The sequence below is a fragment of the Anabas testudineus genome, chromosome 12 (genome assembly GCF_900324465.2).
Source record: "Anabas testudineus chromosome 12, fAnaTes1.2, whole genome shotgun sequence".
Classification (NCBI taxonomy): Eukaryota; Metazoa; Chordata; class Actinopteri; order Anabantiformes; family Anabantidae; genus Anabas; species Anabas testudineus.
This window is the reverse complement of record NC_046621.1, coordinates 11,453,438-11,468,213: the sequence shown is the minus strand read 5'-3', so window position 1 is coordinate 11,468,213 and position 14,776 is coordinate 11,453,438. Positions and strand designations below refer to the sequence as shown.

The 14,776-nt window shown below is 40.6% G+C and overlaps 3 protein-coding genes across 4 annotated transcripts; 2 read left to right on the top strand and 1 right to left on the bottom strand.

Annotated features, from left to right (window-relative positions):
* The first annotated feature begins 52 nt into the window (after positions 1-52).
* LOC113159729 (sushi domain-containing protein 4-like) lies at positions 53-6,114 on the top strand. The gene is made up of 12 exons (XM_026356596.1): positions 53-97; positions 129-209; positions 821-962; positions 1,763-1,954; positions 2,205-2,396; positions 2,652-2,843; positions 2,925-3,119; positions 3,301-3,492; positions 3,854-4,048; positions 4,137-4,269; positions 4,409-4,806; positions 4,889-6,114. The coding sequence occupies exons 3-12, from the start codon at positions 845-847 to the stop codon at positions 4,912-4,914; spliced, it is 1,833 nt and encodes a 610-aa protein (XP_026212381.1). The 5' UTR covers positions 53-97; positions 129-209; positions 821-844; the 3' UTR covers positions 4,915-6,114.
* Positions 6,115-6,235: 121 nt separating this feature from the next.
* LOC113159731 (sodium/bile acid cotransporter-like) lies at positions 6,236-9,495 on the bottom strand. Its single transcript, XM_026356599.1, has 6 exons — positions 9,419-9,495; positions 7,802-8,235; positions 7,403-7,607; positions 7,061-7,239; positions 6,728-6,927; positions 6,236-6,582 (listed from the first exon to the last, which is right to left on the bottom strand). Exons 2-6 carry the CDS (start codon positions 8,185-8,187, stop codon positions 6,530-6,532), a joined length of 1,023 nt encoding a protein of 340 aa, XP_026212384.1. The 5' UTR covers positions 8,188-8,235; positions 9,419-9,495; the 3' UTR covers positions 6,236-6,529.
* Positions 9,496-11,142: 1,647 nt separating this feature from the next.
* Positions 11,143-14,417, top strand: LOC113159698 (protein max-like). Of its 2 annotated transcripts, none has more exons than XM_026356545.1 (4): positions 11,143-11,324; positions 13,389-13,496; positions 13,778-13,901; positions 14,023-14,417. In XM_026356545.1, exons 1-4 carry the CDS (start codon positions 11,289-11,291, stop codon positions 14,205-14,207), a joined length of 453 nt encoding a protein of 150 aa, XP_026212330.1. In that variant the 5' UTR covers positions 11,143-11,288; the 3' UTR covers positions 14,208-14,417. The 2 variants fall into 2 exon arrangements, with proteins under 2 accessions (XP_026212330.1, XP_026212329.1); XM_026356544.1 differs by having other exon boundaries at positions 13,763-13,901.
* The last annotated feature ends 359 nt before the right edge of the window (positions 14,418-14,776 follow it).

Below are 14,776 nucleotides of genomic sequence, written 5' to 3'. Positions count from 1 at the left end.
CTATGGTTACCGAGCGGGCTCGCGGCGGCTCAGCTGACGCTTCAGTCGGTGCAGCGGGCCGTCGTTGCGGGTGACAAGCTAGCGAGCGGTTAGCTGCAGCAGCGCCGCTCGGGTCCTTACACATCTGTAGTGACGGTACACGTCTTCGGTGTACTTGAGTAATTGCCGATAAATGTGACAAAATCGAGGTTTCGAGGCCGTGTTTCGTGGTAGGTTTTTTAACATAACCCACCCAGCGAGCCAGTGTAACGTTAGCTAACGTTAGCCTGCTACAAAGGCAAATATTGATTATATTAGGGAGCTAGCAAGTGTAGCTGGTTAGCTAACTAAACGATGAAAATAAGATATCATATGCTATGTTGGATACTAATTTAACCATGCTACTTACATATCAACATTATGCACTCTGTGTGCAGTTAATGTATATGTTGTTATGGCCTCTTTCTCTGGAAACCTGAGTAAGCTAACGTAGCTACAACAGAAGCATCTCAAATGGGTGTGTAGCTGCAGAGAGGAACCTGGTTTATGTGTAGAAGAATTGATTTGCTAACCGTTAGCTACCATTGATAGAGAACGGTTTCTAATTGATGGTGGTGTGCTAAATGCTTAAACCGATATTGTTGGCGTTAGTTTTATTCTTTCGGTCTTGTCATTGTGTGTCTGTCCCAACACTCACACTAATTTCGCTGGCAGCTGTCCAGACTCTGCGGAGAACCTGTGCCAGGCAGGTGTCAGCATATGGACATGGCTGTAGGGGGGTCGCTTTTTCATTGTGATGTATTTATACCGTTGTAATTCCACGACTTTCTGATCGTAACAGGTTGGGTTGACTGTGAAGGGGAAGATGTGCAATGGAATGATACAGACAGTATCAAAAGCCTTTCGGGCCCACACCTCAGCCACCAAACGTCCCCTTTTGTTGCTGCTGGCACTGACTGTAGTGTCCACTGGAAAAGAGTCAGGTAACGTTAACAGGCAGAATGCATGCTCATTCTATGCAAAGCTTTGTGTGTAATGTCTGTATGGTATATTGCTGATCGAGTCATTGATCTGTTTTCTGTATAGTTTACATTGCCTCGGCAACATGAAAAATGTGGAATACATGAAAAATAATGTGCTTGAAACTTGTAGGGCACTATTGAATTTGAGAACAGTAGAAGAGCTTTCTGACACAGGGTAGTATGTTTCAACCCTAGAATTCCTTGATAGTCTTGAGGTTTCATTGTGCCCTGCAAATCCAGCACACTAAGTGAACCCAAAATTTTACTTGGCCCCCTCCATGTCTCACAGTAGGTACAGTGTTCTTTTGTCACTGATGTGACTTGCCAAAAAGCTCCACTTTTGTCACCACTGTCTAGAAGACATTCTTCCACAAGCTTTGTGGCAAGTTCCAGTGAGGCCTTTGATGTTTTCCTTTTAACAAAAGGTCTCTCTCTATCACTTAGAGAGAGACCAATGGTGCGATGATTTTTCCCTTTTAACTACGTCCAGGAAAGTTGGCTAAAGTCCCATGAACCTTAAACTTTAAATTTGTAGCTATAATTAAATCAACGTGAAACTGTGACCGTGAGCCTTTGTTTTTTATTTATTTATTCATTCATGTATATATTCATTCATTCTTTTATTAATTATCTCATTTACTATCAATCATTCTGTATTGGTATTACTAGTGGCTTCACTGGGTAATATATCTCCTGGTTCAAAATATTTATTGCCCTAAGATTTTCGCAGAATTGTATCTTCTTTGGTCTTGTCTTCACAGGATGCTTGAGGCCGTACATGGTCCAGAACAGCTGGGTAAACCTTACACAAACCAACAGGGGCTCGTTCCCCGTGGGCACAGTGTTGAAGTACAGCTGTGACCCTGGTTACATGCCAGATGGACCCAGCATCCTCACCTGCACCACACTGGGGCGCTGGTCCTCTGAACCTCCTCATTGTGTTCGCAGTGGTGGTAAGATTTTCTGTCCACTGATTGTCTTTTGTTGATTTGTGAAGTAATGATGAGTTCATGTATTATGAGAGCTAGCCTGATTGAAATTTAACATCCTTCTCTCATAAATTCCAACAACTTTTTTCACGTCTTTATTATGTGGCATTTAGTCTCTGCAATGCTTGTTATCCATATACAATTTAAACAAACAACCCTGCTTAACTAAGCACTTTTGGAGATTGGGTTTTACTTTGTTTTTTTTCCCCATCAGCATGCCTCCCCCTCTCTAAACCTGAGAATGGGGGCTATACCTGCCACCCATCTCCCTGTAGAACATTTTCCCATGGCACTGTGATCGAGTTCTTCTGTGATGAGGACTTCATTCTCAATGGAGACTATAACTACCTGACCTGTCAGGATGGACAGTGGGATGGCCCCATGCAGATCAGTTGTGTGAGCCCAGGTTGGCCAGTTTTCAAACTCTTATCAGGATTTAAATAAATTGCTAGTTGAAATTAGTGACTTTGTTTAAACCTACTCCAAAAAACTGTTACATATTTTCTTTGGTTGTTCTTTTCTTTCTTTTGTTATCATCTATTTTATCTACCTTCGATTATGTTTTACTACTTTTTTGTTCTATATAAAGAAAATCTTTATCTGTTACGGAAGATCAGTCACAGATATCAATTGTGTTTTTGTATGTTGACCATTTTTTAAGGTTGTATGAGACCCTCTCTGGTGCCACATGGCTCAACTAATCTGACGGATACTAACAGGAGCTTGTTCCCAGTGGGCACAGTACTACAGTACATCTGTGATTCTGGTTACCTGGCAGCTGGACCAAGCATCCTCACCTGCACAGCACTGGGACATTGGTCCTCTGAACCTCCACATTGTATACGCAGTGATGGTAAAGTCAAACTTCTTCATAGTCTTTTCTGTATTACATAACACAGTAATTTTTTTTAAACTTTTGTTTTCTCATGGGCAGTATGCCAGCCACCATATCAGCCAGAGAATGGGGGCTACACCTGTCACCCGTCCCCATGTGGAAGACTTTCTCATGGCACTGTGATTCAGTATTTCTGTGATGAAGGCTATATTTTAAAGGGAGACTATAAATTCCGTACATGTCAAAATGGGAAATGGGACAGCCTAATGCCTATCAGCTGCCTCATGGAGCAAGGTAAAGATACATTATCTGACACATTTCAACAGTTGGATAAATAATTACTTAATAACGATGCTTCAGTTAAACTCAGTTGTACTTTTTATTTGTTTATACAAGTTCTGTATCAACAGAATCTTTCTTTGTTGTTATTCAATTATGGTATAACTGTGTTTTTGAATGCTGACTCTTTTTTAAGGTTGTATAAGACCCTCAATGGTGCAGCATGGCTCAACTAATCTGACGGATACCAACAGGAGCTTGTTTCCAGTTGGCACAGTACTACAGTACAGCTGCCAGCTTGGTTACCTGCTAGACGGGCCCAGCATCCTTTCTTGCAGTACACAGGGACACTGGTCCTCTGAACCTCCTCGCTGCATACACAGTAACGGTAAAATCAAATCCCTGAAGAGTACCATCTTTATTTCTGTTATTGAAATTGTTTTAACACAATTTTATGTCATTCATTCAATCACTGATTTGTTCAGTGGGTTCAATGATTGTATGAGACCACTGCCACATGATATCATCATTATATAAATTTGGTGGTTGTCTTAAATTATTATGAAAATGTATTGTATTCCACATTTGAGCTGGTGGGAGCATGAGAATTTTTTATATGCTTAGATTGTAAGTACAATCAACATAGAGTAGTTTTCATCCTTCTCTAAGTATTCAAACCACTTCTGATATATATATATATATATATATATATATGTATATGTATTGTATTTATTTCTTTCCATGGGCAGTATGCCAGCCTCCATATCAGCCAGAGAATGGGGCCTACACATGTCACCCCTCCCCCTGCGGAAGACTTTCTCATGGCACTGTGATTGAATATTTCTGTGATGAAGGCTATATTCTGAAGGGAGACTATAAATATCTTACCTGTCAGTATGGGGAATGGGACGGCCAAATGAAGCTCACCTGTCTCATGGAGGAAGGTAAAGATTAGATGTCACATTTAAAGTCTTAGATAAACAGTTATCACGTTCTGAACAGATAACCACATCACTTGTTTATGCCTCACAGACCACAATCCAAATTTACCATTGGGGATGCCCACCTTATCTATAGTGGCATCTACAGCCAGCTCTGTGGCCCTTATCCTCCTCCTTGTTGTACTGTTTGTACTTCTGCAACCAAAACTCAAATCCCTTCATCGGTGAGTCTGCTTTGAAAGTCAAAGTCAAGTTTGTTATGTAATCACAATCACATGTTGTAATAATATCTATACTTGACCCCAGAAACCGTGGTAGGGTAGGTAGACAGATTCTAACTTTCCTCTGGTCTCCATTACCTAGTCGTGATCAGGGGGTGTCAGGCCAGCCTGTCTCAATCATGGTGGAAGGAGTCCAGGTTACTCTGCCTTCATATGAGGAGGCTGTGTGTGGAGGTGGAGCCTCAGCCTCAGGTCTCAGCTCTGAGTCTCGAGTCCAGATAGTGCTGTCTGAAGGACAGCATGCCACAACCTCAGAAGCAGGACCCTCAAGGGCTTCTTCACTAAAACTGCAGCATTCAGAAATGGCAGTGGTCCATTCTATACCATTGTCGTCATCTTCGTCATCACCCTCACCCTCATCCTCTGCTTGGGTTCTGGAGCATGCAAGTGCTGCAGTTCCTTCATCCTTACAAAGAAGGCCGTCTGCAGGCAGCGACCAACACAGCCTGTCTCTGGACTCTGAGATGGACGACTCTGATGGTAAGACACTCCTCAAAGACACTCTGCCCATTGAAAGTTGTCACCTTTTACTGATGCAGACCTTTGTGTTTGCTGTCTGCAGATATGCCACTATTAAAGGAGACATGAAACATATTGCAGCTGTTGGACTTACCCAAGACAACCAGCGTAGCTACAGACCTGTACTGGTGAGCGAGATGCCTCTTAAGAGTTTGTCAACTCAGCTGTCAGAACAGACAAACCCGGCTGAAGAGGCTCTGAGTGAATCTGTGGGTCACTCAGAGCACTTCCTCTGACCACTCCAAAGGAAAACAGAGAAGGGATTCACATGTACATACATAGCTACATTTTTAGGAATTCCTTCTCTACGTATGTATGTCTTATTTCAGCAGCTCAGTTTGAAAACATAGAACAAAAACAGAAAGGAACAGACTCATGAAGGATTGTATTTTAGAGGCTGTTCGCAAAAATGAATCATTCGTCATTTGTTTTGGCAGTGTCTTGTTTACGGTTACTTTTCTTCACCCACATATCATAGAATGAGTAGATGGCATGCACATTTGAAAGATTTTTGTGACTATAACTCATTGTTTAAAGTGTATTGTTCATGACTCACATCATGTCACTGTACAGCATAAGGCTGATTGTCACATCCAATAGTTGCTGTGTTGCTCTGCTGTTTGTTGTTGGATTTAGGGCAAACATTTTAAGTGATCTGTTGTTTCAAACCTGCATTCAGCACATTTCATCCCTTCAAATAACTGCATATCCAAATATAATTCCTTCATCCTCATACATTTGCCCCCAATGGCCTTAGCTTTCCACTTCTATGCACAGGTATCTGTAATACAGTATGTACAGTACGGAGTTTTCAAAATGAATGTCAGTTAAACGCCTCCACTGCGTAGTGATGTTATGTGTGGCTTTGTCAGACACTCACTCACTTGTACCCCTGAAAATACCCTAAGTTATCAGCTGCTTGGAAAATCCAGTAATAAGTCTAAACAGGAAAGTAAATTGTGTGTTTTATTTATTTGTGTCCAGAATGCTGTTGATCAGCCATAGCTTCCTTTGAGGAATCTGCAACTCTTGGAAAAAATATTTTATTTGAATTTTTTTGACTTTGCCGATTCAGTTTTAATTCTACTGCAGTCACATTATATGTGACACTGTTAAAAGTGGTTGGAAGTGTACTGTTTAGTGTAATGTCAGTGTTCACTTTGCTTGACTGTCTGTTGAATTTACTTTTGGACGGAGGAATGGAAGTTTTTCTTGTGAAGATTAAAGTAACGCTGTATATACCCTACGATCACTTTGATTAAATATTATTTGAGGTGTTCGAACTGCCTGTATCATTTCTGTTTTTCACGAATTTGCAACATCTGACATTTACTTTTAATTAAAATATTCAATAATATACAGTCTGAAATGACATGTAAACAATTTATGCTCAAACCGAAAATGTTCTATAATCACTCCAGTCATAAAATTAGTCATGCATCCAATATTTGAATAGAAAAATATAAATACAAAATCAAAAATAATTTTTATCTATTAACTTTCTGACATTACACATCACATTTACCTTAAGAATTTGATTAGATCTAAAAAGAAAATACAGTATTAGCTCTTGTACTTGCTTTACAATCTGAGTAACCAGATTATACAGAAACAGGAAGGGGAGGTAAATAGCGACATCCTCAGTGAGCGGGATTCAGCTCTCCGTTGGTTGTCTGAGATGCTGTCATAACTTCACCAGCTCTAGTTGAACATCAACATTCTTGTATATTTTCATATCTGTGCAACATAAGGACAATATTAGACTTAATTAAAATGAGCATTTGTAATAAATGTGTGGTGAGAGTGCACGTGCTGTGACCTCTTCAACCCTTATTCCCAGGCTCCCGCTATAAAAATACACATAGACAGCTGTGACATTTACCCTGAGCTTGTGTCTTGAACGTCTCATAACATCTGAAGCACAGGACTAAGAGAAGGGCCTCTGCACACTGGAACGTGATGTATACAAGAGGGAAGAGAAACATGGGTCCAATGACCTCAGATGGGAAGACCACCTTCATGATGGTAACGCACAGATTGATATTTTGACATCCTGTCTCCATAGAGATGGTCCTAGTGCATCTGAAAAGAAGTCAGTTGTCATTAGTTTTGATATTACATTATTTGAATATGACACTCCAAAGTATCAATTTGATTAAATATAGAAAAATAAAATAGTGGCAAACACGTGTACATCTAGTGTGTGTTTGCTTACTGAGGGTTCAGCTGACATATGACAGACATGACATATCCCATCGTAAAGCCAATCAGTGGGAGCAGTGCAGCGGCGCCCAGAACATCTGCAGTGAGGACCATCCATAGGATGTCTTTAACATAAATGCCAGACAGGGCAAAAACTATAATGCTAGAGATTACCAGGATGCTGAGGCCAACCTGTCGAGAGGGACAGTTTGAGTGAAGGTGTTACTAGTGTTCTTTTTCAATCATCTTAAATGTTACATGACTCTGAACATGACAAAATAATTTGGATTCTCCCTTTCTCATTTCCACTACTGATTTGGACTCACTGCTCCACTGTTACGGCTTAATCACTCACTCTTTTGATGATGAGCGCGTACTGTGGTTTATAGTGGTTAATGACAATACCAATGACACAAGGCACAAGGGTGAACGCGAGAGCAGCGATGATGCCGACATATGGTACAGCATTTTCCAGACCCGCAAATCCTTGGCAGTAGATATAGAGCAGCAGAGGCATCACACCGAGGGCGGCGATGTTGGAGCAAGTGGTCATAACGATGCTGGGAGGATATCAAACAGAGAGGAGACATTATGTGGCTGATTTATCTGAAATAAAAGTGTCTCAAAAATGTAAAACTAGAATCCTGTTTAGTACAGTTTTGTTATTGACAATCTGTGGTGAGACAGAAATTGTTCTGACGCTGCTTAAAATATTGTAAGGATTTAATTAATCATTAAATAAACGAGGGCTTACCTGAGATTCATGTCACCCTTGATGGCTAGTGAAAAAATGTTTGATAAACTTCCCCCTGGACAGCAGCCACAGATGAGCACAGTCATAGCCTTGATGGGATCCAACTGTAGGATCTTGGCTATAGAGAAAGCAGCCAGGGGCATGATGCCAAACTGGGCCAGCAGCGCTATGACTGCTCCTTTTGGATTGACGACGTGGTCCTTAATTTTGGAAAGCTCCATTGTACAGCCGATAGATATCATGCTGATGAAGAGGATGACGACAGTGAAGATGTTGATGACTTTGTCCAGACGGGAGTTCTCTAGGAGGCCCATGGTTCCATTGCCAGTGGTAATTCCTTCATTATAGATACCAGCTATTTCCTGGAACGCTTCTGTCCCATTCATTGTGGCACTCTGTGCAATACTCTGTGGTTACTCTTAAATGATTTTTACCTATTCCACAAAGAAGAAAAAGCATCTTTACCGCTTTAAACAGTGTTGACTGGTTCTAGTTTATGTTGGATTGTATTGTCTGAGACTATAAGCTGCCATGTTGGCCAGGGGTTTGTTAAAAGAGGCCATGTTGGACCTACGTGGCTACATTTTTTAGTTAACAAAATAAAATAAATAGCTGCTACAAACGTGCATAAACTCAACCACGATTAATTTGTTGGGGCTATTTTCAGCTGTGTATTAATACACATAAGGTGCTCCAGTGATGAATGGCAAACTCTGGCCTGGACTTCACTCTATGGTCACGCATAATTTCTTTTTTATCACCATTTCTCTTGAAGTAACATATGCATGCTGCCCATTATCAGCTGTTACTGTGGTGAACGTCAAGCTGCATGATCATCAATCCAGTCAACAAAAAGGAACATGTTGAAAAGAATCACTTGATATTCCGTGCATGTCTTTTAAAGAAAAGAAAACAAGCCTTCAGCCACATGCAGGGTGTGCACAAAGTGCACAGTGCACTGCTTTTTGCCTACTGCGTGGACAGTAGAGGAAATGTAAACAGAGGTTGTGATCAACTAGAACAGGCAAATCCTTGAAAACGATGGTAACCTGACCACAAAAAGAATAAGGGTACTGCAGATTTGTGCGTTACTGTACACATTTAATCCTTTTTATTCAAATGTGATGATTGGTGAGAGATGGAGTTCACTGAATTCAGTGTTAACAGTGATGTTTTGGTAAGTGAGCTGTTTGTGTTTCCAGCTTGGTCACATTGTACCGGTCATTACATTGTGACCAACATACACATGGATTACATGTGCACGAGACAAACTGCCATGTGACTCATTAACTTTTTGCCTCTTTGCATCGTAGAGAGAAAAAGTGTATACTGTTTCACTTAATATTTCTTATAATATATTGGCAGATACCCTGGAAATGTGAAAACTGGTTTAATCGATATTTTTTAAATGAAACCATGTATGCACTGAATATAGTCTTAATCATTGATTTAAAAAATAGAGTACTATCATAAATGCACTATGTCACGGATGTGAAAGATCATACAGCACTGTCTGTGTTTATTATAACAAAGCAAGTTAGCATATGTTTTAACCACACGAAGCTCTTTCATTTGTTTTTATATATTCTAATAACAGCCCAAGTAACATCTTCTTACCTTCATTTCAGTCCAGCTTCTGCAGCTTCACTCTGGCCTCCCTCACAGACTAGTTTTCAACTCCTCTTGCATTCTTGCGCCCTTGATCCTTTTCTACGAGTTTGGGCCCCCCTGCCCTCCCCTATCTGTCAGCGGGTGCTTGTGACGACATGGTTGGATGCAAATGCTGCAGTGAATTTCAGATGTAAGCCATCTGAAAACAAGTTCTGCAGAACTCTGTATACATGTCTGTTTTCAAGTTGACAAGTCGCACAGATTTCCAAACAATCTATGTCAAAGGCCGTCTACTGGAAGTCGTCTCTTATCCATTAATTCCTCTTTCTCAGTGCACCGTGGCAAAGACCGAGGTTGGAAGGCTTGATAATGTGGAAAGAATGCTGTTGCTTTTGCGCTTCTAGAGAAACAGTGTGCTACTCTGTTGTTAGTTTTCATTTGGCCTTCCTTGGATGTGTAAACAGACCTTCAATTAACATGAGGCAATCAGGCAGAGAATTGAGTTTGCCTGACAGAGTCTGTCTGAAAAAGGGGCCCTCTGATGGGAAACTGCTGGGCTGTTTACACCAATAACAATAATAATTGTGTGGGATAAAAACTTCATACAAGGATGTAGTTTTGTCATTTACAGTCATAATATTGGCAGGTTAAAGGCATTGAGAACCTATATTAACACCTAGAGTTTAGATTCTCTGTTGGGATGAGAAGCTGTCGTAGGATTATTACCATCTATTGAACATTTGTCAAATTGAGTTGAATTGTAAAATGGCAATCTACAAATGATCCAAAGAATATGACAGTTCTGCAGGAAAAATTGACAAAAATTGAACAATGAATAATGTGCAGGTCTGATCTACAGCTACAGGAAGCTCTTGTTATTAATTCCAAGGGTCCACGTTTTTTTTTTTGTTTTTAGTATTATTACTTTAGGCACATTATATGTATCACAGTTAAATTTCTGTCTGGGTAAATCAGTTTTATACAAAAAAAAGGTAAGTGCCTTTATTCATTGATGTATGTCCACTACTGATCATTTCATATTTTCATGAAATATGGTAAACAGCGCACACACAACTAAACATTTTGTGTTAATTCTGTGGGTTTTTTTATAAACAAAAAACAATCTATATTACGTTTTATTCCGAAAAATCAGATATGATACCTTCCTGATAACAAAGGACACCCTTTCTGCAGTAGCTTGCTGCAGAAGCTATTTAAAGGTCCTATGGAGGCAAGTCTGCAGCCATGGGTGGTGAGTGGGGGAGGGCAGCAAGTGAGTTACAGTAGGCCACCATCTGGCCTCATATACTATATTGAGAGAGGAGCCCGGTTATTATAGCACACTGTCCTGCTCAAAAAGACCAGTCAAACTGCAGACTTGATCATTTATGTCTTTATTGCCACAGAATAATAAAAGGCAAATATGTTAAAGAGCATGCCATGGCAAATGTAATTGTATATGTTCAGGTGCATTGATTCAATGAAGATTTGTTTTTAAATATATTGCAATTAAATACTGTTATTATGCCCTAAATCTGTAAAACAGGAGGATGAACCAGTATATTTTGCTGGGCGCGTCCAAATTCGTGGACTGGTTGGATATGTAGTTCAGATTCCACCACCCTGTTTACCGCAGCTAGGGGCTTCGCCTGCGTTAACAGATTTACTACATTACCCATAAGTGCCTGTTGCGCATGCGCTGTGAATGTTTTGCCGTCCATGTGTAGGCGAATCACGTGTGTAGAGAAACCGTTGATCGTCATGTCTGTGCAGTAGCAGATTTCCGTGCCACATTTTATTATTTGCCTACAGTTGTTGCTGCACTTTGTTTGACAGCTGCTTGTTTTCTCTCTCATACATTTTTTTTTACCGAAGAATGAGCGAAAACGATGACATCGAAGTCGACAGCGATGTATGTGGTTTAGTTTCCTCTGGAAGTAGCTAGCTAGTTTGTTAGCCAAACAGCAACTTTACCATTCTTGACAACCTACGCTATCTGATTAGCTAGCTAGCTAGCTAGCGACCTCGACTTCTTGGCTACTAACACTAGATTTTAAGGCAAATAGCGATGGAGCTCTTATATAAAAATGTTTCGTGGGGTGCTGGCTGACTTGTAAATATAAACCGAGCCAGTGAGTGTGTTGAGAAAGTGGCGTCGTTTTTGCTCCGTTAAAGCTGTTCGACATTGGTTAACGTTAACATGATAGCTCAGGATAACACACACAACACCAGCTTGTCTTAACAAAGTGCCAGATCTCGTTCTGGTTGTTCGTGTTGTTATAAGTTTCGGTCAATTTGTCCAATAAAGGCTACCTGTTAATAAAAATACTGGGTTAAAGTCGAAGCTGCTGACATATTGAAAGCATGATGCGACAGCAGCAGTTAATCAGTCGCTCATCTGGTGAAAGACGATCATTTAAAAGAAACTTATTTTGCTACAGCAGCTTCTTACCTAACTATCATACTTTGACTATCATGCTGCGCTTCTCTTTTACGGATAAAAGGGTAATCCCTTCACATCAGCCTAACGGGCAGCTATATTTAGTAGACCTGTACCGCCAGCAGGTTACAGTGCTCTGTTCTCTGTGTGTTGGCTTTGCAATGTTATTCAGCTGCCTCCGATATGACACCAGAGAAGGCTATTACAGGGAACTGCCCAGTTGTTGTTGTTGTTGTTTTTACAGTCGGTCCCCTGGATCTTTATAAAAATACAACACTACAACAATAACCCAGTGCTGCTCTTTGCAGAGGCAGTGCCAAGTCTGCAGTGCGTGATAATTAAATGTTTCTCATTCATACAAACCAGATGTGTTTTATTATCTGTAAATGTGCTGTGGTGTTTTCATTAAGTGCATCTGAAATCACTTAAATCGCCCCTCCCATTTGATCATACTGGGATCTTCAGCTTTGGGTCCTAGACCAGCCACATTATTTATATATTGTTAGGCCTGTGAGGCCTGTGTTGTTGACATGTTACAGGCTCACCCAGACCTTACTTACTTACTTACTTACTCTTGACCTTACTCTGATTCTACTCGTGGGAGTATATGTGAATGAATAATATTAAACATTCCTTTGCCTTATCTGTATTAAAATATCATTCTTGCTTCTAGCTGAAAAAGCCCCACGAGATCAGAGTTCAGATGATGTCATCTGGTGGCATTTAAGAGGAGCAGGACTACATCAACAACCAAGTCTACCACCTCTGTAGTATAAGTTTTTTTTAGCTACAGGCATGAGGATATTTGAATAGAGGGAAGTTTAATACGGTTTATATAATGTACTTCTTGTACTCCCTAAACTGTGGCAAACAAGTATTTTTCCATATTACACTTTTTGCCCAGAAAGGTGTTCTAGGCTGGTGTACCGTGGTTTTGAAAAGCAGTGTAATGCAGTTTATTATGTCCAGTCTGCGTGTCTCAAATTGTTCCGTGTATTTATCAGCAACTTCTGACCATGTTGTTCGGCAAGGAGTTAGATGGTAACACATTGTTTTCTTTCGTCTAATTTAACAATGCAATACTAAGTTGAACTATGGTATCCCAGAGACACGAGAGTGACGACTCTTTTGCACCTGAGTACATTTCAGTTTCCTGTTGGGATACGCTGCCCGCTAAACATCTCAGAGGAAACAGCACAACGTCAGTTGAGAATCTGTAAACAGAGGTCACATCCTTGTAAACAGTGTACTTAAACATTAAGTAAGTTTCTGCCTTAAAATGTCAGTTGAATTAGATGTATACATGGACACAAGGATCCTGTAAAAGACAAACCTTGTTGTAAATTGTTTGCCTTCTTATGCTAGAAGAAGAGACGAGCGTTTGCATGTTGCTTGTAGCTTTAAATTGTTGCCTTTGTTTTGCGTAGAAAAGTGTGGAAATCAAATCACAAAAACTCTTGGTTTTATCTTGAATATGTATTAATGATCCTGTTTATTATAAAATTTTGGCTCTAAACATTGCCCGTCTCCTTGCAGGCAGACAAGCGAGCACATCACAACGCGCTGGAGCGCAAACGCAGGGACCACATTAAAGACAGCTTTCACAGTTTACGGGATTCTGTGCCTTCATTGCAGGGAGAGAAGGTGAGTTAGTGTTCTGTCTTGGTGCTAACATTAAGATACCAGTTTTCAATTTTCACATCAGTGTACAAATAGTTTATTTTAGTAAAAGTAGCTGTGTTGGTATTATTACAGTACTTGAGTAAAGTATTTAGTTAATGTTCTATCTAATATTTACATGCATGTGTAACATTTTGATCTCTGCATAACTGTGATGTACATGTACATGTTCTATCTCAATAAATACTCATCGCAATGTTGCCCAATCGCTCTGACATTTCTGCTGACAGAATTGTGTTAAACAGGCCTCCCGAGCACAGATTTTAGACAAAGCCACTGAGTACATCCAGTTCATGAGGCGAAAAAACCATACCCACCAGCAAGACATTGATGACTTAAAGAAGCAGAACGCACTGCTGGAGCAGCAGGGTAAGTGGAGGGATGGTTTTTGTTCTACATGAATTTGTACGACTCAGCGTGACATCGTCTGTTAGCTGCGGGTTTGATCAGTGGTATTTACCGTTGCGCTGTGTTCGTCTACCTCTTGCAGTTCGCGCACTGGAGAAGGCCAAGGGGAACACTCAGCTCCAGACAAACTACTCTTCTGACAGCAGCTTGTACACGAACCGCAAAGGGAGCGCGGTGTCCGCCTTCGACGGCGGGTCCGACTCCAGCTCTGAATCTGAGCCAGATGAGCAGCCCAGCAGAAAGAAGCTGTGCATGGAGCCCAGCTAGATTTGAGTCGCCCCGATTCTTCAAACAGACACTCTGTATCCACCAGCCCCGGCTCCTCTTACCTGTCCGCACTCAGTCCTGCCTTCTTATGCTAGTCCAGGAGACGAGGTGGGGATGATGTGAGAGGTGCTATTATGTATAAACGCTTCTACCTTCCTTTTTCCTCCTGGCAAGCATCCTGTCACTTTTCCTGTGGCCCAGCTACAACCTTTAAGACTCCCAAAGTGAGGCAGCTCTTCAGTTTTGAAGGACCTGATGCTTTTCAGACTTCATAGTAACCATTCATAATCAAATGGGGGGGGCATTAGTAAAGCTATAAAAAGATTTTATTTTTCTTTTGGTTGTTTTTACAACCTCTGCAATCTGTTGAAGGAGCTGTGAGACTATGACTTTTGACAAAATGATAATTCGACACAGTTCACCTTTTTAATGTTGATAGGTTTCCAAAAAAGAATGTGAAGTTGCTTTTGAAGAAGAAGAAAAAAAGAGTCTGTTATGCAAGATGCAACCCTCGTTATTCAGTGTTGGTGGCTGAAGTTTTTGTCTTTGAAAATGTTTGTGTAATCAAA